At 39.5% G+C, this 25,145-nt stretch overlaps 1 protein-coding gene and 1 long non-coding RNA gene across 2 annotated transcripts in view; one reads left to right on the forward strand and one right to left on the reverse strand.

Moving 5' to 3' along the window:
- Nucleotides 1–25,145, reverse strand: part of LOC134674707 (uncharacterized) — a 444,870-nt gene that overhangs the window by 256,513 nt on the left and 163,212 nt on the right. The gene's annotated exons all lie outside the window — the stretch shown is intronic.
- Nucleotides 1–25,145, forward strand: part of LOC134674704 (calcium/calmodulin-dependent protein kinase kinase 2) — a 221,984-nt gene that overhangs the window by 45,040 nt on the left and 151,799 nt on the right. Inside the window, exon 2 of the mRNA XM_063532829.1 lies at nt 6,794–6,858. Within this exon, the coding sequence (XP_063388899.1) occupies nt 6,794–6,858 (65 nt within the window). The remainder of the gene's footprint in view (nt 1–6,793; nt 6,859–25,145) is intronic.

A 25,145-nucleotide genomic window follows, 5' to 3' on the forward strand; every position in this document is an offset into this window, starting at 1 on the left:
AACCCGACAAGGTGGTAAATAAAATCTTTAATCTCTAAAAAATATATCTAAGGTAGAAGCTTTGTAACTTCTACGTTACCTATACTAGCCCAGAGGACTTTAATAAAAGTCCAAACTCCAAGGTCCCAGAGCTCCCAGACATTACCTTCTTATTTCCTAGTCAATAAAATGTACTTATGGGATAAATTAGTATTAGTATCCAAACTTAAAACCACCTAGGGATGTGTCGTACGGTGCTCTGAACACCGTAGTCTTGACTTCGTGCTTGGCCAATTATTTCCTTTAATATATTTGGAGTATCGCTCGCAGACGTATCTTTACTTAGTTATTTACTTACTGCTGGGGCGCAACGACCCGAAAGATCTTGGCCTCCGACACCAAAGACCGCCATGCTACTCTTTCCAAAACCGTTTCTATTCAGTCGAGGGCGCCAAGTTCGCTAAGGTCTTCTGCACTTCGTCTCTCAGCTTAGCGAACTCGGCGCCGTCGACTGGACAGAAACGCAGACGTATCTGCTTGTTAAAAAAAACCAGCCAAGTGCGAGTAGGACTCGCGTTTCTAGGGTTCCGTACATAAGTCCGACTCACGCTTGACTGCACATTTCTAATTGGGTTTTCTGTCATCTATAGGTAAAGTACTATTTTGTGTATTTTTTTCAAAAGTTTATGCCCAGTAGTTTCAGAGACAAAGGGGAGGGGGAATGGTCGGACAGACAGACAGACGCACTAGGGATACGGAACCCAAAAAAAAATTGGTTCGGAACCTGTTGTTAAAGTAGAATCGACCTCCAGTACAGGCGAATGTATGGACCGTCTCGTTAGGGTAAAGCCGGTAAAGGGTAACCCTATACAAAACCCTATATTTGAAATGGGACAGAGCATCTCCGCTTTCATTGTGTCGTGCGATAAAGGGGAGAGCTGCACTTGCTCGACTTCCGACATTTTCCTTTTATAGATCAAGTTTTGGCGCAGTGTTCGTGAAATATCAGTAGAGACACAATATCTAAACTACTTAATAGTATTAAATATATTGAAAAACGGGTCACTCACGTATTTTAAGTCGAAAAACGCTTAATGACTGTTACATAATGAAAGGCATGAAAATACAAGTGTGGGTTCGCTTTCAGCTCATATTAAAACATAATTTTATCTGTGGCCAATTTATAATAATATTTTCCTATTGTTAGTTACCTTTCAGTTCGTTTCATAAAAACATCACACGAATCTTGTTCACACATATTGTAGCCCTCTATGATATATTGAGGAACTGCATGTTACGACTGCCATTGCTGCATTTGATCAAACACTCAATAAAACCACATCTTGACTGATTACCAGAAATGAGATCAAATGTTTCTTTGTTTGTCAGAGATGTTTGTCATTATTAAATCTCCTTTGATTTCACGGGCCTATAAATCCCGGTCTTTTATAAGGCTTACGTGGGGATATAGATCCAACACGTAGAGGCTCTTTGGAGAGCTGTGAATGCTGTGATGTCATCTATTATTATTATTACGCAATAATAACACTTTCACAGATAAGACATTTGCTGTTACTCGTACAAAACAGTTTATCTGTATCTATAATTTGCTATTTTTAAACGCCTATGTTTATGAGGTTTACGATATGGGTGTAGATAAAACGTTTAGTTTCATTCTGGGGTTGCTTTACTGCGTCGTTAGCCCTGTGCCCTCGTTTCCGCTGGTTGGTAATTCGGCGCGCACTTTTCTGCCAACTTTGCCAAGCTCGCCGTAATGAGAGTTTGTTTACACCTATAGACCAAACTACATTTATATACAGGGCACAGTACTGTGTGTTTGTGGTGAACACAAACTATTCTTAACCTTTCTTATGTGTGTGGTAGTCAAACATCGTGGGTTCAAACGCCGGTGACTGGTGAATTTCCAATATGACTTGGAACTTCAGTAGGTACCGTAAAAGGGGGTGAGTTGTAAAAACATTACATGTAAAAACTGAATGGTGTATATAATAAGTGGTTCGGACGTTTGTATTTTAGTTTGTATTTTATTTTGGGTAGGTCCATTTCATAACTTTGACGATAAAGAGGAAAACCCACCTCACCCCGTAGTGCCTCGTATTTGGGGTAAGAGGGTTTTTCATACAAAGGTGATTTTGGAAGATTGTTGGATCGATTATTTTTATTATGCGTATTGCTATAGTCCCATTTTAAATTGGAAAACATTATTTTTGTAGCAGTAGCCTTAAAATCCCTTCTCTTCCTCTAAAACCTTCTCTCCCCATTCATAACCCAACTCTCCCCGCGAAACCTACTCACTCCGCTTTACGGTAGCCGTTTAAGAAGTGTAACAGTCTTACGGTAGGTAGCTACAGGGTCTCCATATTGGCCAAAATGGTGGTAAGATTCGCATTCTATGAATAAAGTCTTAGTAGCTGACCCCTAGCTGACCAAATGTTGGTTAGTTTGAGAAGTACAGCCTACAGTTAAATGTTTGCTCATGTTACTCGTGCCACACCTGGTATATACCTGGTTTCGTATATGTGTATGTTTATTCAATGTGATTGTGTGTGTGAATGTAGGCTCCATAATGTTCTCTTTGCAACACCTACTTTTTCGATTAAGTAAGTACTTCTCTGTTTCCGCTACCCAAAGGTTGTCTGGAAGAGATCGCTCTTTAGCGATAAGACCGCCTGTTGTCTGCCTCTACATTTAATCAATTGTATTTTTCTTTTGTATCTTTTTATTGAGCTGTGCCAATAAAGAGTATTCTATCTATCTATCTATCTATATTTTTTAATAAACTGGTTTAATTCTGCCCACATTAGTGTAGGCAAATTTATGTAATAAATCCGTCAGTGCGGAGATTACTCGTAATGTCATCTAAGAAGAGTTTTAATTAAACTAAAACTTTTAATTAGTACCGAAGACAGATATTAGATTTATCTAGATAGAGAGATAATGTAACTTTGCATAATTGAAAAGTAAGAAAACGCAGAAGGCGAGTTTAATAATTATAACGTTCAAAATTCGTAACTAATTTATGTAGATATGGATTAAAATTAGGTAGATACCTACAGTCAAGCGCTAAGGTTATATATGTCATTTTACTACGGAGTTCCTATAACCACCTTCCAGCTCCGTCATCAGATCAGCTCCATGCTCCAGCGAGGACATGAGGAGGGACCGGAGGGACCCCCTTCCCCCCTCTTGTTATCTAGAATTACATACCTATGGAATTATCTCATTGGCTGAGTCACAGAGCCACGTGATTTGTTTATTCACATTAAAGATAAAGATATAGTTTATTTTCAAAATAGGTAGGCATATTACAATGCGCTTATGAATGTCAAATGCTACCTACGCCGGCTCAAACCCTACACATTTGACCCGAGAAGATTTAAACTTACTTTCTTTTTAGGTCAGAGTTTAATTGACTACAATTTTACTGTCATCTGCCTTTTTCCCACCAATACCAACATTTTAATCAACTTCAAAGGAATGCCCTTGGAAAAATAATATTAGAAAGCAATTTTATTGCAACGATAAGGCACTGGTCCCACCGCGAGCTAGTAAGCTATGAGCTATCGGCTATAAACACGAACAAAAGATAAGCACTCCCGTGTAAATAAAAGAGACACGGCGATATTTATAGTTACTCGCCCAGCGGTGAGCTATAAATATCGCCGTGTCTCTTTTATTTACACGGGAGTGCTTATCTTTTGTTCGTGTTTATAGCCGATAGCTCATAGCTTACTAGCTCGCGGAGGGACCAGTGCCTAAGGCTCGAGCGGCGTATATTTCGCCTTTACCAACTGATCTCTTTTTGACACCACCTACAACATTCTCGCTCGCACCAATTTAATTTTAAGTAGGTACGGGCGAGATGCTTTGCTACTGGTGTGAAATTGAGATTAATTTTTGTAATCCGAATGAGTTTTCCTTTGAGAGTGTTCCGGGAAATTCTTGTTTCGCTCTCGTATTGCAAGTCCGGTGTAGCATACAAATGATTCGCTTATTTTATTCCCTGGTGAAAATGAGAAGTAATAAAAAGCTACGGAGGGGTCCATATTGGGTCGCATAATAATTGATTGTCCTAATGTAATGTTACGCATAAAACTCGTTTCGCATAATTGTTATTGTGCTGGAAATATTAACATTTCTGAAAAATTATAACACAAACCTAACCTAACCTACCCTATTCTACACAACCTATGCAAAATATTTTCGAAACTACTTTCTGTTTCAGCTGGAGAAAAAATATGCGAAAAGAGATTTATGCGTAACATTACATTATGACAATAAATTTTTATGCGATGAGATAGGATCCCGCTACGGAGCTAACTAGTTCATTTGTGCAGATACTTTAAATCTGCTGCTGAAATTGTAGCACTATGGTATGAAAGAACCAGTTTTTTGCTTGAAGTAAGATTTATTAATACATACAAAACTTCTGCTTTCTTTACGTAAACTATACCTACTTGGTCAAGCAAATCTTGTCAGTATAATGTAGGCGCGAAGGGCAATCGTCCCATAGAAAATTTGAATTTCGCGCCTTTTTCTACTGACAAGATTTGCTTGACCAAGTTTACTACTTAAACGCCAAACGAAAAGAAAAACCGGTCAAGTGCGAGTGGGACTCGCGTTCCAAGGGTTCCGTACATTACCAATTTTAAACAAAGTATTTTTTACGTGGAACGTGAATGAAATGTCTTTAAAAAACCCGCAGGGGTCTGATCAAAAACTTTTCGTGTCATCTATAGGTAAAGAACTATTTTGTGTATTTTTTTTATTTTTAGACCCGTCAGTTTCGGAGATAAGGGGGGGAGGGGAAAGAATGGTCGGACAGACAGACGCACGAGTGATCCTATAAGGGTTCCGCTTTTTCCTTTTGAGGTACGGAACCCTAAAAGTGTATCGAAATGACAGATTCTCTGAAAATTATATTGAGTGTCGATTAGCATTTTCTATCCATAATTGTCATCTTGATTTGTCAGTAAAACAGGCCCACTTTTAGGGTTCCGTACCCAAAGGGTAAAACGGGACCCTATTACTAAGACTACGCTGTCCGTACGTCAGTCCGTTTGTCCGTCTGTCACCAGGCTGTATCTCACGAACCGTGATAGCTAGACAGTTGAAATTTTCACAGATGATGTATTTCTGTTGCCGCTATAAGAACAAATACTAAAAAAGTATGGAACCCTCGGTGGGCGAGTCCGACTCGCACTTGTCCGGTTTTCTAATAAACATTTTGTGGGTACCTCCCGGTACACGACCTACTTACTTCCGGCAGACTAATCACACGACGACCAAAAAGGCTCCAGAAATAGAACTTTATTTATACTCGTGCTAACGGTAGTTCCCAGCGCTTTACGTTCAAGACGAGACCTTTTGCACTTTTCGCTTTCGGTACAGGGAAGTAATTTTGAGAGATTCGTGCTAACTTTTAGTTTTGAAGAGTGGTGAATGAATATTAAATCACGAGATTTAAATTATAAAAAATGTACTAATTTTGGTTATTTCACTTCCACTAGGAAGTAAAGACACTTCAGATACTTAGGGTCGGTTGCACCAAACTGTTCGTATCGTTAAAGAGTTCGCTAAATTTGTATGTATGAAAAGTTTCATAATGGCGCGCCGGGACGCGCCGGCTGACGTTCATCAGTCTGTCAAATGTGGTTGGTGCAACTGGCCCTTAGAGGATAATTATAACCAAAAGGAGACGCCTTGTCTGTAACGTCAAATGTATACGTACCTACGTAACGTAAAAATAGCCATGTCAGATAAACGTCAGTCCTTACAATGTGTATGACCATTGACCTATTTTCGACAGAGGGGAACGCTTGTTAATGGCTTCTCCGTATGATTATATCCTCTAAGTTCAGATAGGTACCTATACTACCTATAGCTGCTGCTGAGCCACCCGAATGCTGGCGGTCAATGACATTGTGCGAGCGGGACAGCAATATAACAATGCGCGTGCAATAGAGATAGGAACAGGCGAGTCAATGTACGAAATTCTTCTTGGTAGGCTTTTTAGGTTTCCGTAACCAAAGGGTAAAAACGGAACCTTATTACTAAAACTCTACTGTTCTTCTGTCTGTCACCAGGATGTATCTAATGAACCGTGATAGCTAGACAGTTGAAATTTTCATAGACGATGTATTTCTATTGCCGCTATAATAACAAAATATCTAGGAGATCGAGCTTTGCTCTGGAAACATATAACAACTCAAAATGCGCGTTTTCCAAGAGATAAGACCTAGATCAATTTATCGCCCCCGAAAACCTCCATATAGCAAATTTCATCGAAATCGATAGAGAATCGACGAGATCCCCGAAATTTATAAATAAACAAAAAATTTTGCTCTTTTAAAGATACATGTGACTTTTAAAATTTGTTTATAACCGATACCCTTGTAGGTACTTCGTTTTTAGGGTTCCGTACCCAAAGTGTAAAACGGGACCCTATTACTAAGACTCCGCTGTCCGTCCGTCCGTCCGTCTGTCACCAGGCTGTATCTTGTGATCTGTGATAGCTAGACAGCTGAAATTTTCACAGACGATGTATTTCTGTTGCCGCTATAACAACAAAATTTAATACTAAAAACAGAATAAAATAAAGATTTATGTGGGGCTGCCATTAAAGAAACGTGATTTTTGACCGAAGTTAAGCAACGTCGGGCGGGGTCAGTACTTGGATGGGCGACCGTTTTTATAGATAATGGTACGGAACCCTTCGTGTGCGAGTCCGACCCGCACTTAACCGGTTTTTTTATTTTTACCCTGTACGTCCTAATAGTATGTTTGTCTCCAGGTGGGCGTGTTGCCGGCTGCCAAGATGCGCCGCGCGAGGGCGCCGCGCCTCGGCGATATACCCAGGTACTGTGCTAACTTTGTTGCCGCGTATGTATAGATACGAGTATATAGAGGTATGTATGTATATTAAAAAATAAAAAATAAGATAAAATATTATAGGGCAGTTTTACATAAATCGACCTAGTCCCAATAAGCTCAAGGTATCATCTTGGGTCGTCCCATTCGTTTTTCGTCAAGTTCTTAAATTAGTCCTATTCTGCTTTCGTCACTCATTCTACATTCGTCACAATCGTCGGTGGCTTTCAATGTAGAATGAGTGACGAAAACAGAATAGGACTAATTTAAGAACTTGACGAAAAACGAATGGGAGGACCCAGACGATACCAAGCTCAATAAAGCTTTTGTTGTGGGTACTAAGTAGACGACGATATATATTTATATATTTTTTTTTTTATTATGCATGGGTTTACTCATGGCCACAGACTAGCCGAGGCGTAGACGTGGCCTACGATGGAGCGAGCTCGCCCAGAAGGTGCCTGTTCACTCTTGATTTGAAGGTTGCCGGGTTATAAGAGCACGGAAATATAGACAATTACCTTCTTTTTGACTCCCCTTCCTCCTCGCGTTATCCCGACATTTTGCCACGGCTCATGAGAGCTTGGAGTCCGCTGGACAACTAATCCCAAGAGTTGACGTAGGCACTAGTTTTTACCATCTGACCTTTCAACCCAAAGGCTTCCAATCCAATTATTAGGCCTTAATGGGATTAGTCCGGCTTCCTCATCGAAAAGCAACCGGTAAATATCAAATGATATTTCGTACAAAGGTTCCGAAAAACTCATTGGTACGAGCCGGGGTTTGAACCCGCGACCTCCCGATTGAAAGTCGCACGCTCTTACTGCCAGCTCACCAGCGTTTTTTGAATTACCTTCTTTTTGACTGTCATTCCATATCGTACATGAATAAACTACATGAATATCAAATTTCATGCTGCGGAGGGACTTTTATTTGAGCTAAGCAATCGAACTAAATGCAGTTCCCTCGCAGTCAACCCGACATACCTACATACTGTGTAGACAATTACACACCCAATGCACACAGAACACAACTCAACGCATTAAAGGCAGACACACACTGCAGTACAAATACAAGGCACCGCAGCGTATTTGTCTTGAGCAACTCTATTCACAGACTGGAATCAGAATAGCCATTATAACGTGACCTGTAGGTTTAAAATAAATATGAGTAATAGGGGTCAGAGATAAACTGGACGAAAAGCACAATGTGGTTTGAATAGCCAGTTAAATTAATTAGGATATGTGGTTTGTAGATACGTTTTCTTTCCGAGAGCAAAAGATAGAATGTTGTTCTAGAAAAGCAGTTTTAAAAATAACCGACTGCCTTAGAGTCACTTGCACCATTCTACTAAGTGCCACTTGCACCAACTCACTAACCCGGGGTTAACCGATTAAACCGTTGACCCAGTGTCAAATTGCACTGGTACTGGGGCTAACCGGTTAAACCGTTAACCCAGTGTCAAATTGTACTGGTAAACATGGTAGCTCCAGGTTTAACCGGTTAACCCCGGGTTAGTGAGTTGGTGCAAGTGGTGCTTAGAGTCTCACGAGCCCGCCGCCAAATAGCTCCCATACAATCGAAGTCAGGTTGTCATTATAAAACGATATGTTCAAATTACATTTACTAAAGAACTTAGATAGGTACTCAGAAATAAAGTATTTCGAAGAAATATAACCAACTATCTCTACTAGCTGTTTAAAATACAAATAGACAAGGAAAATTGGATAATACTTCTCTGTTTTTCCAAGAATGAGGAGAAACTAGAATTTAATATACTTGTCCACAAACATAGACAAGGTAAACGTACTGGTGCTCGACGCGGTCCCAGTACATGTCATCTTGAAACTTAAGTCATTGTCAATAGAGGTGACAACAAGGTGTCATCTATTGGGCATTAGCATGTCGAGCAGTAGTACGTTTACCTTACATACATACATAAAATAACGCCTTGCCGGGAGGGGTAGGCAGAGACCACGGATTTCCACTTGCTACGATCCTGACATACCTCTTTCGCTTCCTTCACTATCATAACACCTTACATACGTACAAATTTAATATCTATATTACTAGACGTATTTTTTCTTATCTACAGCCCTCACTTAATACGCACCTACAGTTACCTTATTTAACTGTCAAAGTTACAAACTTACCTGACTATCCCAAGTTACTTGCAGAATACAGATAACTTGGTAGCCAATTCTGTTTTACCAATTTAGTATAATTTTTATCTCATTTTTATACGACCCTAATTCGTGTCAATAGGCACCTCACAACACCAATATAAGCTCCCCCCCACTCCCCCAACTCCACGGCCGATTCGGCCACGGCGACTGCTATCAACTCCGTTGCTGTCTCTGGTGTGCTCGCAAGTGGCTGACGTAGCCGATCTTGTTACTAAAAGTTTGCGAACATTGCGGGCATGTGAGCACACCATTTGAGTAATTATATTGTATTGCTCAATATAAGCCAATGCTTTATGAGACGGCTCCTGCCCCTGCATTTCGTCAGCACCAGCAGCTTAAGCCGTAGTACGAGTTGAAAGTGTTGAAACTGCTGCAGTATTAGAGCTATTTCCCTCTGACGTCCAGTTTTTTGCAGGTACAGTTTTCTGCAGGATCCCGTTTTAGTACTTAGTATGCGAGCTAATATAGTAACGTTAACACGAGCATTCTATTTGGGGGATCCTGCAAGTATACTACAGAAAACGGGATCCTGCAGAAAACCGTACCCCGCAAAAAAATGGACGTCAGTGGGAAAGAGCTCTTACTGCACTATTGTCGCAAATGTTAATAATCTCGGCAGCGCGCCATCGATTTTTGACATTTGCGGCAGGAGTACAGTGGAGTAGTATTGTCTTGCTGGATTACTATCCAGCCGACTGACTTATTGACGTTTTCTGCTGCAATGGTCGAATTGGATGGAACTTGGAAGCGAAGAAAAAATAGGGAGCTAGAGGAGCTGGTTGCGATGCCTAATATAATTGGCGAGATCAAAGCCACACGACTTCGCTGGCTTGGTCACCTGGAGAGGATGGGGGAGGATCGTGCTGTGAGAAGAGCGTATGTGGGGCACCCGGGCGGGAAACGTCCGTCTGGGCGTCCCAGATACCGCTGGAGTGACGAAGCCCAAAAAGACCTGTCCGCCCTCGGAATACCCAACTGGCGTGAAGTGGCGCAGAATAGGGCAGAATGGCGCTCTCTTGTGTCAGAGGCCAAGATCCTCTTTGGGTCACTGAGCCAGTGATGTATGTATGTAATGGTCGAATTACTACTGCAGGCCTATTATGGATGGCTTTATCCACGTGACAAAATATCCGTTACTTTTTTTCGACTTTTCTTATCCGTGGCTTTAGATACGACCGTCACATCCGTACTGTAAATATTGCAGCGCGATATTTTTGCCCACTGCATTACTTATACTGCCGGGCAAAAACATCGATTTTTACAATTGCGGCTACAATATCAACGTTGTAATGCTAAAGCAGTTATGGTAAAGCGGTCTGAATCAGAAGGGTACCAAATATCGATTGGGACCTCACGATCAAGGTCCTATCAAATTAATATAAAACCATATCAAATTGTTTACAGCATCGGCCACTTGGGAACTTAACCTGGAAGTTATGAATTATTTACACCCTGTTTACGAGAAACAAAACTCATTAGCTGAGTGGAAAGTTCGCCATTCACGGTCAACGAGGCCGGTGTGTTTGATTTTGAGTGGTTACTACATGTGTTGATAACTTTTGTGGCCAAATATTATCACTAAGGTTGGCATGGATTATTATTAATGGCAAACTTATTGGGCTTATATTTTAGATCAGGGGTTTAAGAAAAATCCGGGCAAGAGACACGCTTGAGGGAATCCTTAAAGTTAGTTGTCATGCCAAGTGGCAGGTCACGTATGCCTAAAGGGCACTGATTAACAGTCCGCCGGACGGTATCGGCCTGTCAGTTGTTCGGATCTGTCAAAATTTTGTTCTAACTGACAGGCGGATACCGTCCGGCGGACTGTTAATCAGTGGGCCCCTTTATAGAGATAGCTGCTGGCTGGCGATCGTTTGTGAAAGCCTTGACGCAGCCGTTAGTTTAAAAAAAAATCATTTTTTTTTTCTTAATAACTGAAAAATACAGAAAAAAACTAAAATCGCATAACGTCCTCAAAAAAAAACGATTAGATTTTTCGAGAATTTTCAAACCTAGTAATAAATATCCATTCATATTTGATTGATTTCATACTCACTTCTAAATACAGCCCTGTCAATAACAATAAATCGAAAAACATTCTTTTTATAAACTCAACCCACACAAATGTATATAGACCTAAGATTAGAGTTAGAATGAGTTGTATTTACTGTACACGCTATTTGAGCCCTTTGTTACATACCATTCAAATTTGAAAATAGCTTATGTAAATATAAGTCAACTTTGCTCTATAAAAAACCCGGTCAAGTGAATCGAGGGTTCCGTACAATTTATTTCACGTACCCAAAGGGTAAAACGGGACCCTATTACTAAGACTTCGCTGTCCGCCGCCCGTCCGTCCGTCCGTCCGTCCGTCCGTCTGTCTGTCACCAGGCTGTATCTCACAACCGTGATAGCTAGACAGTTGAAATTTTCACAGATGATGTATTTCTGTTGCCGCTATTACAACAAACACTAAAAACAGAATAAAATAAAGATTTAAATGGGGCTCCCATACAACAAACGTGATTTTTTACCAAAGTTAAGCAACGTCGGGAGTGGTCAGTACTTGGATGGGTAACCGTTTTTTTTTGCTTTCTTTTTTTTTGCATTATGGTACGGAACCCTTCGTGCGCGAGTCCGACTCGCACTTGCCCGGTTTTTTATTTCAGTCACATTCGTAATCTTACAGCTAAGGGTGCCAAGGTGCATATGCAACTATGTATAAACACACTATAGAAATTGCTAGTCCCTACACACACACACACACACACACACACAATGGAGGCTAAATTTATTGCAAACAAAATTTTGAAAAATTACAAGCAAAACCGCATCAAAATCGGTTCAGCCAAACGCGAGATAATCGCGGACAAACATACATACAAACATATGGGTCGAACAGAGAACCTCCTTTTTTAGGGTTCCGTACCCAAAGGGTAAAACGGGACCCTGTTACTAAGACTTCGCTGTCCGTCCGTCCGTCTGTCCGTCCGTCTGTCTGTCACCAGGCTGTATCTCACGAACCGTGATAGCTAGACAGTTGAAATTTTCACAGATGATGTATTTCTGTTGCCGCTATAACAACAAATACTAAAAAAAGAATAAAATAAAGATTTAAATGGGGCTCCCATACAACAAACGTGATTTTTGACTAAAGTTAAGCAACGTCGGGCGTGGTCAGTACTTGGATGGGTGACCGTTTTTTTTTTGCATTTTGTTTTGTTTTTTTGCATTATGGTACGGAACCCTTCGTGCGCGAGTCCGACTCGCACTTGCCCGGTTTTTTTTTTAAGTCGGTTAAAAATATTAAGAAAGGGATGTAATTACTCACCTTTCCTTTCTGCTTTTATTGAGATATTTAGCAATGTGATAGACAGACAGACAGAGTCGCACCATAATGATTACCTACTTATTTTACCTTTTTGATGCGGTACCCTTAAAATAAAATTATGTAAAAGTCATGTTAAAGTTTAATAATAAATCCTTTATTTAGGTACCTTTTTGTTTCAACGGTTATGCAAAACGGTGGATATTTTCAGACTCGGACTAAGCCTGAGGTTAAATACTTTTGCGTTTTACATTAATGATAGCTATTTAAATAAGCTTTGAGGGACAAGTTTGTATTAGTTGTACGATCAAAGTAATTGTGATTAATGCTTTAAGTTTGATAGGGATATTAACAAACACATACACACACATACAAGTTGTATGATGAAACACATAAAAATGTAGGTATCAAAATCTTTGGTCCTACGGTAAAATATATTTAATAACCTGTTATCGGACCCGGGTATGTCCTTAAACTACGTCCAGGACCCGGGTATGTCCTTAAACCACGTCCAAGACCACCGGTGGACGGGCAGCAGCGTCCCTCAAATTCGGTGTACTCGACTGCGATCGCCAACCCGCCTGCCAAGCGTGGCGATTATGGCATTCACCCCCAAAAAAGGGGGAGGCCTATGTTCAGCAGTGGACGTCTTATGGCTGAGATGATGATGATGATGAACCTGTTATTGCAAGACTTTTCTTAAATTAAAATTGAAATAAAATCAATGGAATATAGCCAATAATATTCTCATTATAATTTGGCGCTTAGCATGTCTATAATGCGATCTTCCCTTAGGGGATAATTGCACAAAAGATCCCAATGAGTCGAAGACTCGAAGTGTGGATACACAAGGACCCCCGAAAACCATAAGATAAGATAAGATGTCTATAATGCGAGTTGTTGTGTATTTACATTGAAGTAACTAAATATACGATTACAAATTCAAATATAAGTACAACTCGGCTTAATTAGAATTTTACACAACTTTCTGAGCATGCAATCCTATCACGTTATCAAGCCTCAAATATAATAACTTCCATAAAGTTTGAAGAGCTCACAAATGACTGAAAGAATCAGATAATATGCCACAAAGGATAACTAGCCGATAAGATTTATTTAGCCAACTGTACTCCGGCCTTTGACGGTTGACATAAGGCCGGTAGTCTATCCACAGATCTAGAATAAAATAACGCTTAAGGCGTAAATATAATTAAAGTGTGTGAAAGGAAGTCACCATCACCACGTATATAAACATTTCATCAGTGCCATAGTGGCAGACTATAAATAAAAAAAAAACATCACCAGCTTTGAGTTTCATAGCGGCCGCTGGCGGCTTTAAGGATGACTCACGTTAGACCGGGCCGTGTCCGGACCGGAGCTTCCGGCGCTTAGTTTTCTATGACATGACAGGTGATCACGTGATGGTGTCCATAGAAAACGATCCGCCGGAAGCTCCGGTCCGGATACGGCCCGGTCTAACATGAGTCATCCTTAACGGCAAGGTTTGTAACCGGTTTATAAAATACTGGTACTTACTGGTTTATTTCGGTTTTCCTCCGAAACTTTCATAAGCACGCGAACGTTTTAAGAAATTTATAGTAACCTAAGTAAGCCGGTTTATTCGACGAACGACTTGTAGTTAGTGTGCCACGTACACATATACCTAGACACTGATATAGATAGAAACATTATGGAAATGTTCTTCTAAAAACCGGTAAAAATAATGGTTTTTCGAGCGAAACCGAAATTAAAAGGTTTTGCGCCAAGTACACGTGATAACGATCTGGAAATTTAACCGGTTTCCGAGCCTTGGTTAACGGACTGTAAAATACGAAAAACTATACCTATTTAGGAGACACGCGGGTAGCGTACTATATCTTTTGTTACCTTCTAATTTCCTAGCTTTCATCATCATTCATTTAAGAGTTAAAAGACTCTTGTCGGTGGAGCGATTTCCATGTATGTCGGTCCTCTGCCTTCTCCTTGACAGCCTGATACGACACGACGATGACGATGATAGCTTTACTTAAAACTAAATCGCAATTGGAAATATCTTTGGCTCAGCATATCTACTGGACGATCGCCTAACCAGCCAACTCCAGCTTTGAAGAACTTTATCGTAATGAAAGCAGCTTTTGTGCGCGAGATTGAGCGTTCCCCCGCATTGTGCTATGTCGAATGAAAATTTGTTTTCACGGGCTTTTTGTAAGCTGATTTAGAACCAATTTTGTGGGTAGTGTGTTTAAATGATAAATACTTAAAAACTACAAAGAAAGAATAATAAGTATTTTATTTGCGAATACACAATGTCATAAACATGTGACTTACGTTTTGTTTTTTATACTATCTCAAAAAGTAAAGGAGTTAAGTGATGGTTTAAAATTGACGACATTTTTAACGTATTTTGATTTAGCTTTGTTTTTTAAGCTTATTTAATATAAAAAAAACTTAAGTAACTAAAATTACAACTAGAATGAGTAAGTTAACATATTTTCCTTGCGGTAAGCTATGGTAAAACATAATACTTATTTAAGGAAATGTCCCAGCGTCTCATCGACACCACAGGTGACCAGAGGGCTGGCAGCTACCTCGGCCAGAAAATAAGCCTGGCCATCCAAAAAGGAAACGCTGCCAGCCTCCTGGGCACCATAAGAAACGAAGGTGACCTGGGGCATTTTTTATTTATAAGTTCTGTTAAATTTTAGTTTTAATTTTAATGTTGTTTTTATTATCACTTTATTTGTTATTGGTAAAAAAATGTTTATACTTATTAAGCTTAAATGTTACCGCTTATTATAAATGAGTTTTTATCTACAATGTATGTATGGTAATTGGTAAGTGAGCACTCTAACCTTCTTAAGTTTCGATTGAAGTTATCAACGATTGTCAACTTGTTTAGCCCCCAGATTTGCGAAAAAATAAGTCCTTTCTTCACTACTGATCCCTCACTATAACCTTCCTATTACTGATATTACTGTTTTGATATTTGTGATAGACCATTGACCTCAAAGCCGTTTCACCTTGCATTACCCGCACAATAAACCCATAACCCTCCATAAAACAAATCGGTCATAAAACGGCACGAGCGGGAAAAGTGCAACGCAAATAGATCGCTTTGATGTCGAAACATACGATACAATGACTATGGAGGCTATTTCTAAATTGAGTCAATTATTTACGAGTACCTAGATACTTACATAATATGATTAATATGTAAGTATCTAGGTAGTCGCTTCTGCGCTTCAAATATTATTTGAAGCGCAGAAGCGCTTGTGGGCTAGCGGTAAGAGCGTGCGACTTAGGTCGTGGATTGAAATCCTGGCTCGTACTAATGAGTTTTTCAGAACTTATGTACGAAATATCATTTGATATTTACCACTAGCTCTTCGGTGAAGGAAAACATCGTGAGGAAGCCTGCATACATCCGCGAAGTAATTCAAAGGTCAAACACCTTTTTTTTATTAAAAGTACCTAAATTTTGCATGTAAAACATCTATCAATTTATTTGTATTTCTTCAACTCCAGAGGCATCACATAAGCGTTGCTGATAAACTGTTCAAACCTCATTTTTAGGGTTCCGTACCCAAAGGGTAAAACGGGACCCTATTACTAAGACTTCGCTGTCCATCCGTCCGTCCGTCCGTCCGTCCGTCCGTCCGTCTGTCACCAGGCTGTATCTCACGAACCGTGATAGCTAGACAGTTGAAATTTTCACAGATGATGTATTTCTGTTGCCGCTATAACAACAAATACTAAAAACAGAATAAGAGTGACATTCCATTTCCAACTGCAGCTGCAATACTGTTCATTTTACTATGGAAATTGACAGTGACAGCGACGCGTTTCCATAGTAAAATGAACAGTATTGCAGCTGCAGTTGGAAATGGAATGTCACTTTAAAATAAAGATTTAAATGGGGCTCCCATACAACAAACGTGATTTTTGACCAAAGTTAAGCAACGTCGGGAGTGGTCAGTACTTTTTTTTTGCTTCTTTTTATTTATTTTTTGCATTATGGTACGGAACCCTTCGTGCGCGAGTCCGACTCGCACTTGCCCGGTTTTTTGTAGAACCCCATATCGTAGTCCATAGAGAAAAAAAAACTGATATCTCTGTAGGTATTTTATTCTAGGATTGCAAAGAAATTGTAGTTTGCGCCATAAAACTATTTAAATAATTTGTTTTTCTACAACCCTGGTACTAAAATAGGTCATCAGTTCAGAGATCTAGTTTCTATCGCGACTAAAATAGAATTGCTCGAAACAAACTCTACGACAAACGGCAATTCTGAGCCGTCACTTAATGTTACTCGTGATGTTACTGGAAAAATAACCTTGTTCCCTAAAGAATAAGGTTTCAAATGAAAAGAGATGAAGTAAGTAAGGAATAGGTACTTAATAAATTTAATATACTTCAAGACAGTGGCAGGCAAATAAGGCAAATGAAATGGTAATTGTTGAATGTTTTATTGCATTTAAGTTACTTTAAGATAATGTTCGATCTTTTTGAAAGTAAGTTAACCTTTGTATGCCTTGTCCCGTATCCGCACCACACAATTTGGACTGTAAGTTACAATTTCAAAGGTTATTAATTCAAATAATAGAATCAGACGTTACGTTGCGGAAATCCATATCAATTAAAACCAAAATATTACCATGCTATCCGCGAATATTAATTGCATGTAAAATATGCAAGTGGCACTGATTGACTAGCACGTTGTATTCTGAATTCTCACGGATTAGCAAAGTAGTATTTTGGTTTTAATTATTAATTCAGTAGCAAATACATTTTTGACAAAGACATACGAAGGCTTAATATTTATATAGCGTATGTTTAACTTGGCAAACGGTTGATATGTAGGTACTAATTTTGAAATAAATAGGACAATCTTACTCATAGGTAAATATCAACCAAGTGCCGTACTTAGTAAGCTCAATAAGGGTAACATTCCATTTCTGACCGCAGCTGGTAGTACGAACGCATCGGTGTTATTGTCAATTTCCATAGTACTTAATATGAATGGTAGTGCTGCTGCTGTCGTTGGAAATGGACTGTCACCTTAGAGTGACATTCCACTTCCAACTGCAGCTGCAATACTGTTCATTTTACTATGGAAATTGACAATGACAGCGACGCGTTTCCATAGTAAAATAAACAGTAAATATTGCAGCTGCAGTTGGAAATGGAATGTCACTCTTAAGGATACCTTTACCGGGATTCAAACTCAGCGTAAGCGCCAACCGCTATAAGGTACCTTTACCCGTGAGACGTCACATATCTTTACTATATCGTATCTAGTTAATCTCTAATTCATTTCCCGAATCGCGCCGTGATATTTTTGCGCGCTTCGTTGCGCAATATACTAAAATAGATACAGATAGATATAAATATAATAGCACTGTCAATGTGCAATGTGTGTGTGAATAGATCGGTCGACCTCGCTAAGGGTTAATATTTTTGTAAGTCACCCTAATAACTATTATGTTTAATTTGACCTTTGCATGCCATCGTCAAATAAGACACTGAATATTATTTGACTATTGGCCTCGGGCACAGAACAGATAATACAGAATATCCACTCAAATAGATGTTATAAGTACCTACGTTTGATTACATACATTTTTTTTAAGGAATTTGGGTACCTATCCAAACAACACAATTTAGTGAACTTTATGTAATACCGTTATTTATAAATGTTCTACAAGCCACGTGTAGCTTGGCCTTCTCTGTCACTTTCACGTTCGTGTTCATTAATAGAGACAAAAATAATACGTCCGTGTTTCGTGTATACCCTATGAAAAATACACTTCTTTTTGTTTTATTTAATAAAACTTTGTTGTTGTTTGTTATAAAGTCGTTTATAATGTTTGGACCAGGACCGCGTAGTCAAACGTGCCAATCGTTAGCGCTCCGTAACGTATCGTAGTCATCTCTCTCTATCACTCTTCCCCACTAGTGCGACGGCGACAGTTGCTTTTCATTCGCTACGGAGCGTTAATGATCGCACGTTGGCTACGCACCCTGAAATAATACTATTGACAAAACTTTTTTTTAAAAATTACGGGTTAAGGATGACTCACCTTAGATCGGGCCGGGCCGGTCCGGAGCTTCCGGAGCTTCGTTTTCTATGGAAAGCACACCGTGATCACACTGATCACCTATCTGCCGTCATAGAAAATGACATGTCCGACGCCTCGGTCACGGCCCGGTGAGTCATCCTTTAAGCTTACAAACGTCAAAGTGAACTTTCTGTAACAACAATCTGTGCACGCTCCTCATAGCACTGAGACAATGATATCACCGCACCGAAGCCTTATTGACACAAAAGCTCACTTCTCAGACACCTCCACGTAACTTGCGACCTTTTTTATCTGTGGCGCGGCAGCTATCTTTACTAATTAGCCTTGATTCAGTCTGACAGCGCCACAGATTCAATAAACAAGCAGAAAGTATCGCTAATGGCTTCGACGTCTTTTGGTTATCGAGGTCTTAGTTTTAACTTGATTGTCCGGTGGTTAGGATGGTTCTATTTATGGGAAAGGTATTTAAAATAAACCTACTCATATGTAAGAATGTATTAATTATACCTCCCAACTGTCCCTATCGATATCAAAAGCGACCATGTCGCGTTTCGCGCAGTCCTTAAAGGCTCCTCTACACGATGGTCCAGCGCCGGCCACTCCAAGTGACGCAGCTATGCGGTAGAATGAGATAGCAATATCACTTGCTCCCTCTAACGCATAAATGCGTCCCGTGGCCGGCGTTGGCCCATCGTGTAGAGGAGCCATATAACGCAGCAAGGGACGTCCAATGCGGCGGTCGTGTCAGATCGCGATTGATGGAGGGGTACCATAAGTCACAAGGTCGCGAAATCCATGACAACGCATGGTTCCAAGACCTTGCCCGAAAACGCGCAAAGAGGCACAATCCACCTGATGATGCCGACATGGCTCCCTGCTTCAGCTGCCTTAAATGCCGATACCGGTCCCGCATTGGCTTATACAGCCACGAGAGACGTTGTTCCTCGCTTACAGACGCTGCATAAATCATCTGTCAAGATGCTAAAGGCCTGAATAATTATTATACCTACAGATATTCCCATAGCCCATATGGGTCTTACACTACACTGCTCTTACGGTATTGTGGAAATCTTTATTTCCTGCAGACAGCTAATAATCACAGTTAAGCGCTTAATTAAGGACCTCGCGGCGATGATTACGCATAGTTTCTTGTTAATTTTTATTGGCTACGTGCCGTGTGAAGTGGGTAGTAAAGGGAATCAAAATGCATTGCTTGGTAAAGGATTACTCACGTTAGACCGGGCCGCGTCCGGGCCGGAGCTTCCGGCGCTTACTTTTCTATGACATGACAGGTGATCACGTGATGCTTTCCATTGGAAACGATGCCCCGGAAGCTCCGGCCCGGACACGGCCCGGTTTAACGTGAGTCATCCTTAAAAGTATAAACTTTCGTGGGCCCAAATGTTCATACATCTGAATCTGACATTGGATATTTTACTTAAGAACTTTGGTAGTTTATTGAACAGATTAATATTTAACTGAGGTTTCTGTTCATTTTAAATCAACTTAGAAAGTAGTTGTTGAATAGGTAATTGGATACAATATCAACTTGTTTGAATCGGTACTATCTATGTACCCGAAATAATATGTTACACAACGAAGGCCGCAAAAATATCTGACAGGATCTTATTTGTAGAGCCATAAGAACGTGTCACATATTTTTGCGGCATTCGAAGAGTAGGTAACATATTTATTGCAGGTGACTGTACCTACCTAAAAATGTAAAAGTGTTTTTATAAACCCATTCTTTTAATTATAACACCTAAGTATAATGCTATGTCATCGTTATCCCTTATCTTGGCATCGTAACGCTACGTCTTACGTAGGCGAACAACGCGCGAACGCGGCGCGGCGCGGCGCGGCGAAATCAATCCTTTGATGATGCCCATAGAAGTGTCCTACGTAAGCGATCTCGTTGCGAACGCGGTGCGGCGCGATTTGCACGCGAATGTCAGGCGGCGCGTTCGCGCGTTGTTCGCCTACGTAAGACGTAGCGTAACACCCGTGATACATGGAACTTAAAAAAATCTAGCAGGCTCACTTTACAACCTAACAAAATAATTCTGCCATCAATATGTCGAGCTACCCTTCTTACTTATAGAAAAAAATAATTGACACGAGTGTCATTGTAAATTAATTAGTAATAATCAACATGGCGCCGCGGAAACAATAGATTTCGGTTCGTACTGGAAGTTTTGCATTTATTTCTTATGTTAGTATATATTTTTCCATAATCTACATTTTGATATCTTTACTGTCTCTTAGTGCATACATATTTACAATGCCTTCGAATTTAAAAACATTTAATACTCAGAATCTTACATGAAACTGTTATGTATTATATTTGATACACTGCCAAGAACTCAGAAATGTACATATCGAAAGGATTGTATTACATTTAATACATTGCCAAGTTATAGTCAAAATAGTTTTACATGATATTTTTTATTTTTTATTTTTGTGGGGTTACAAAACATGCTTCAATTATTTAATATTAGTTGTCGTATTATTTAGTTATTAAACTTTGTTTTTTTTTAAGTACTAGGTGTTATTTAACTATATATTCGTATGCCGTAGCATTATTGCTACGCCGTAGCCCGTAGCACGGAAAAATGTGTTTGGCAAAAACAGGACCCAAAGTAAAAAAAATGTATTTTTTTTACTTTTAATTATTTGTTTACTTTTCATATTTTACTCAACTTTTTGCTGACGACTTTTTTTGAAACTTTACGGGATCAGATTTTCCGCCCATGTGATCAGGTATTCGTAGATATAATTTATTTTTACAGGTTTAATAGTCATCTGATGCTTTTGATTGCGTTTAATTAGCAGTAAATGCTAATTTCTTATGCATTTTATGTTTTATTTTTATTAAAATCTTCATTTTTCTTCTAAAAAGTAGGTAACTATTTTGTCGAGTTATTGGCATTGTATCAAATATGATACATATGATTTTCCGAAACTGCAAAATCCTGGATTTTTTTCCTTATTTTTTAATAGTCTAGTATGCTCAATAGGTGACATAAAACTAAATAAATGTTTATATTTAAGATATTTTGAGCCTTGCCAAGATAAGGGTTATCTATCAATGCAGAATATGAAACAATGGAACAAGTTTAAACAGTCATTTGTTTAATGAATTATCATTTTATGTAAGAGTGAGTAATAACTAATGTCTAACTTGACTTCTTTTTAACTGACTTCCAAATCTCAAAGAAGGAGGTTATCAATTCGGTTGTATGTTTTTTTTATTTTTTTATTTTTTTTAATGTTTGTTACTCCATATCTCCGTCATTACTAGATCGATTTTGATAATTCTTTTTTTGATTGAATGTATATGCATATAGATTGGTCCCGTGTTTGTCAAAACCCAGTTCTGATGATGGGATCCATGAGGAATCGAGGGAACTCCTCAAATCTTAAAGGCATACATATAGTGATTTTTGAGTTTTTATCAACAAATCAAGCATATACACCCAAAAAAGTGACATTTGATGAAGTGGAACTGTTGATGATGATCAGAACGGAACTCTTTAACGACGCATAGTTCACGGTTGGCGATTTGTCCTCTTCGTTATGTTTGTTAAGCAAGTTAAGTTTTTAAGCCACATTTTTGTCAAGCTCGAGTTCTGATGATGGGATCCATGAGGAATCAAGGGAACTCCTCAAATCTTAAAGGCATGCGTATGGAGATTTTTGTATTTACATCAGAAAATCAAGCATTTTCATTAAAAACTGTTGCATTTGATGAAGTGGAACTGCTGATGATGATCAGAACAGAACTCTTCAACGACGTATAGTTCACGGTTGGCGATTTGTCCTCGTCGTTATGTTTGTTAAGCAAGTTAAGTTTTTACGCCACATTTTTGTCAAGCTCGAGTTCTGATGATGGGATCCATGAGGAATCAAGGGAACTCCTCAAATCTTAAAGGCATGCGTATAGAGATTTTTGTATTTACATCAGAAAATCAAGCATTTTCATTAAAAACTGTTGCATTTGATGAAGTGGAACTGCTGATGATGATCAGAACAGAACTCTTAAACGACGCATAGTTCATGTTTGGCGATTTTTCCTTTTCGTTATGTTCGTTAAGCAAGTTAAGTTTTTAAGCCACATTTTTGTCAAGCTCGAGTTCTGATGATGGGATCCATAAGGAATCGAGGGAACTCCTCAAATATTAAAGGCATACGTATAGATTTTTTTGTATTTTCATCATAAAATCAAGCATTTACATTAAAAAACTGTCGCATTTGATGAAGTGGAACTGCTGATGATGACCAGAACAGAACTCTTCAATGACGCATGGTACACGTTTGGTGATTACGAATTTCGATTTTGACTTGGACTGGGACCCGGACTCGGACTCATATTCGGATCCGGTTCGGACCCGGATCCGGTTCGGACCCGTACCTGGACTCGGATCCGGATTCGGACCCGGACTCGGAACCGGGCTCGGACCCGGGCTCGGATCCGGACTCGGACCCGGTCTCGGACCCGGACACGGACCCGGACTCGGACCCGGACTCGGACCCGGACTCGGACCCGGACCTTGACCCAGAAAACCACTATGATACCTTAACTAAATAAACAACTATGATTACCTACCATAAAATTAATGTAGGTATAAAGTACGATGATGCCAATCTTACTAGCCCGTCCCGCTTAAACCCCCGTACACCGCACGGCATGCGCCATTAAGTGGGTTAGGTTAGGTTTGAACTGCGATCCTCACAGAACCGAACAAGGATTAGGTTAGGTTAGAACTGCGAGCCTTACAGAAACGAAATGCTACTTGAAAAGTGGGTTTGATTAGGTTCGAACTGCGATCCGCACAGAACCGAACTGCTATCTGAGGAGTGGGTTAGGTTAGGCTAGAACTACGACCCTCATGGCTCCTCTTCACGATGGGCCAACGCCGGCCACTCCAAGGGACGCATTTATGCGTTAGAGGGAGCAAGTGATATTGCTATCTCATTCTACCGCATGGCTGCGTCCCTTGGAGTGGCCGGCGTTGGCCCATCCTGTAGAGGAGCCATTATACAGAAGCGAAATGCTAGTAGAAAAGTGGGTGGTTTTACCTCCTTTTCTACATAGTGTATCATCTACAATAATCTTTCATCGGCCACCATGGAAGTCAGTTTTTTTTCTTAAAAATTATAAGATATTAACAGGCCTATTCGGATTTCGAGATAATCACAAGATCTAGAGAAGATTTAGAGATCAACTAGATGTACATTAGATATCGACTATCGACTTGGATATCTAAGTCATAACTTGTCGAAATCGTTCAACAGGACCTCCAGAATCGCGGAAACGTCAAATTTGACATATCTATCTTACAAATATCTTTAAATTATCCATATCGTAACTTGTTGAAGTCTAGTAGAAATCTAATTCATTTTCCGAATCGAGCCGTAAGTTATTAACAGTCAATTGGCCAACGGTAACTTGTGGTACAAGATTCTTAAAAATAAGTATGTAATTTCTTTGCGAGTTTTTTTGATTTGATAAAACATTTCGGTAAATACCTTCAAAATTAGTAAAGATGTGGATCTTTTTCTTTTTCTTCTGCGGGTCCATAAACTTAAAAAATAAACAGTTACTTACCTATTTTAATAATGGTTCGTACGCCTTTATACATAAAATGATGTACTAAGTGCCACGAATAGCATTGTATAAAAGCATAGCATCTAAACAGCGTTTGGCGGCATGTTTTTAGCAACTGATATTTTTATTCTCATTTCCAGTTAACATTTCACCTTACTTATCTCGTCTTCTTCTGTAAGCCCGAGATAATGGCGCCGGGACTCGGCCGGGACGTGCCTCGACGTTACATGTTACGTAGGCTTTGTGAGTAAATGCGTTACTTTCCACCCTTGGTAAGTAATGTGGCATTATGTTGACACCTTTGACGCTCTCGGCGCGATTCGGGAAATGAATTAGAGATTTACTAGGTATGAAATAGTATAGATATGTGACGTTCCACTAAAAAGGTATGGCTCCGGCTGAATATTGGAGCGGCGTTAATAATAGCGTAAGCGCCAGCGCAGCTTTGCCGTGGAACGTGACATAACTTTACTATTTCATATCTAGTGAATCTCTAATTCATTTCCCGAATCGCGCCGTCTGTATGTCTTAATATCTATTATCTATACTCTGTCTGCTACCTCTTCACGATGGTATCATTTGTGTCCATCCCCCCGACTCAAATGATTTCCAAATCGTCTAAATCGCTGGAACGATAGTTTTTTATCCCAACAAGGGAGTGAAAATGGGGTGAAATTTATTTTGGAAGTGGTCGGTATACGTAAATACAAATTCTCCGCTGTATAAGTAAAAAGTCGCTGGGAAAATACAATATAAAATTTCTGTCAAAAAATTTTGTTTGTTAAAAATAGCTTGTCCTCCTAGCGTTATAAATAAAACGTTATACATCATAGATGTGAAAGTTCGTACCTAAAAAATAATTATAGGTATTAAACCGCAAAAACGCCCAAAAAGATTTTTCTGAATTCTGTATCCCAACATAGTTGATAAGTTTTATAACCTAGGCAAGCGTGTGTTTAATAGAGAAAATGGGATCAGAAGTTTGTATAATGAGTTCTACGTGAGTTCTTGGGCAAAATAACCTAAATGATATTGAAACGAAAAAAATGTTTTCAAGTCACTTGTGGTCCAAA

This window comes from Cydia fagiglandana, chromosome 20 (genome assembly GCF_963556715.1).
Source record: "Cydia fagiglandana chromosome 20, ilCydFagi1.1, whole genome shotgun sequence".
Classification (NCBI taxonomy): domain Eukaryota; kingdom Metazoa; phylum Arthropoda; class Insecta; order Lepidoptera; family Tortricidae; genus Cydia; species Cydia fagiglandana.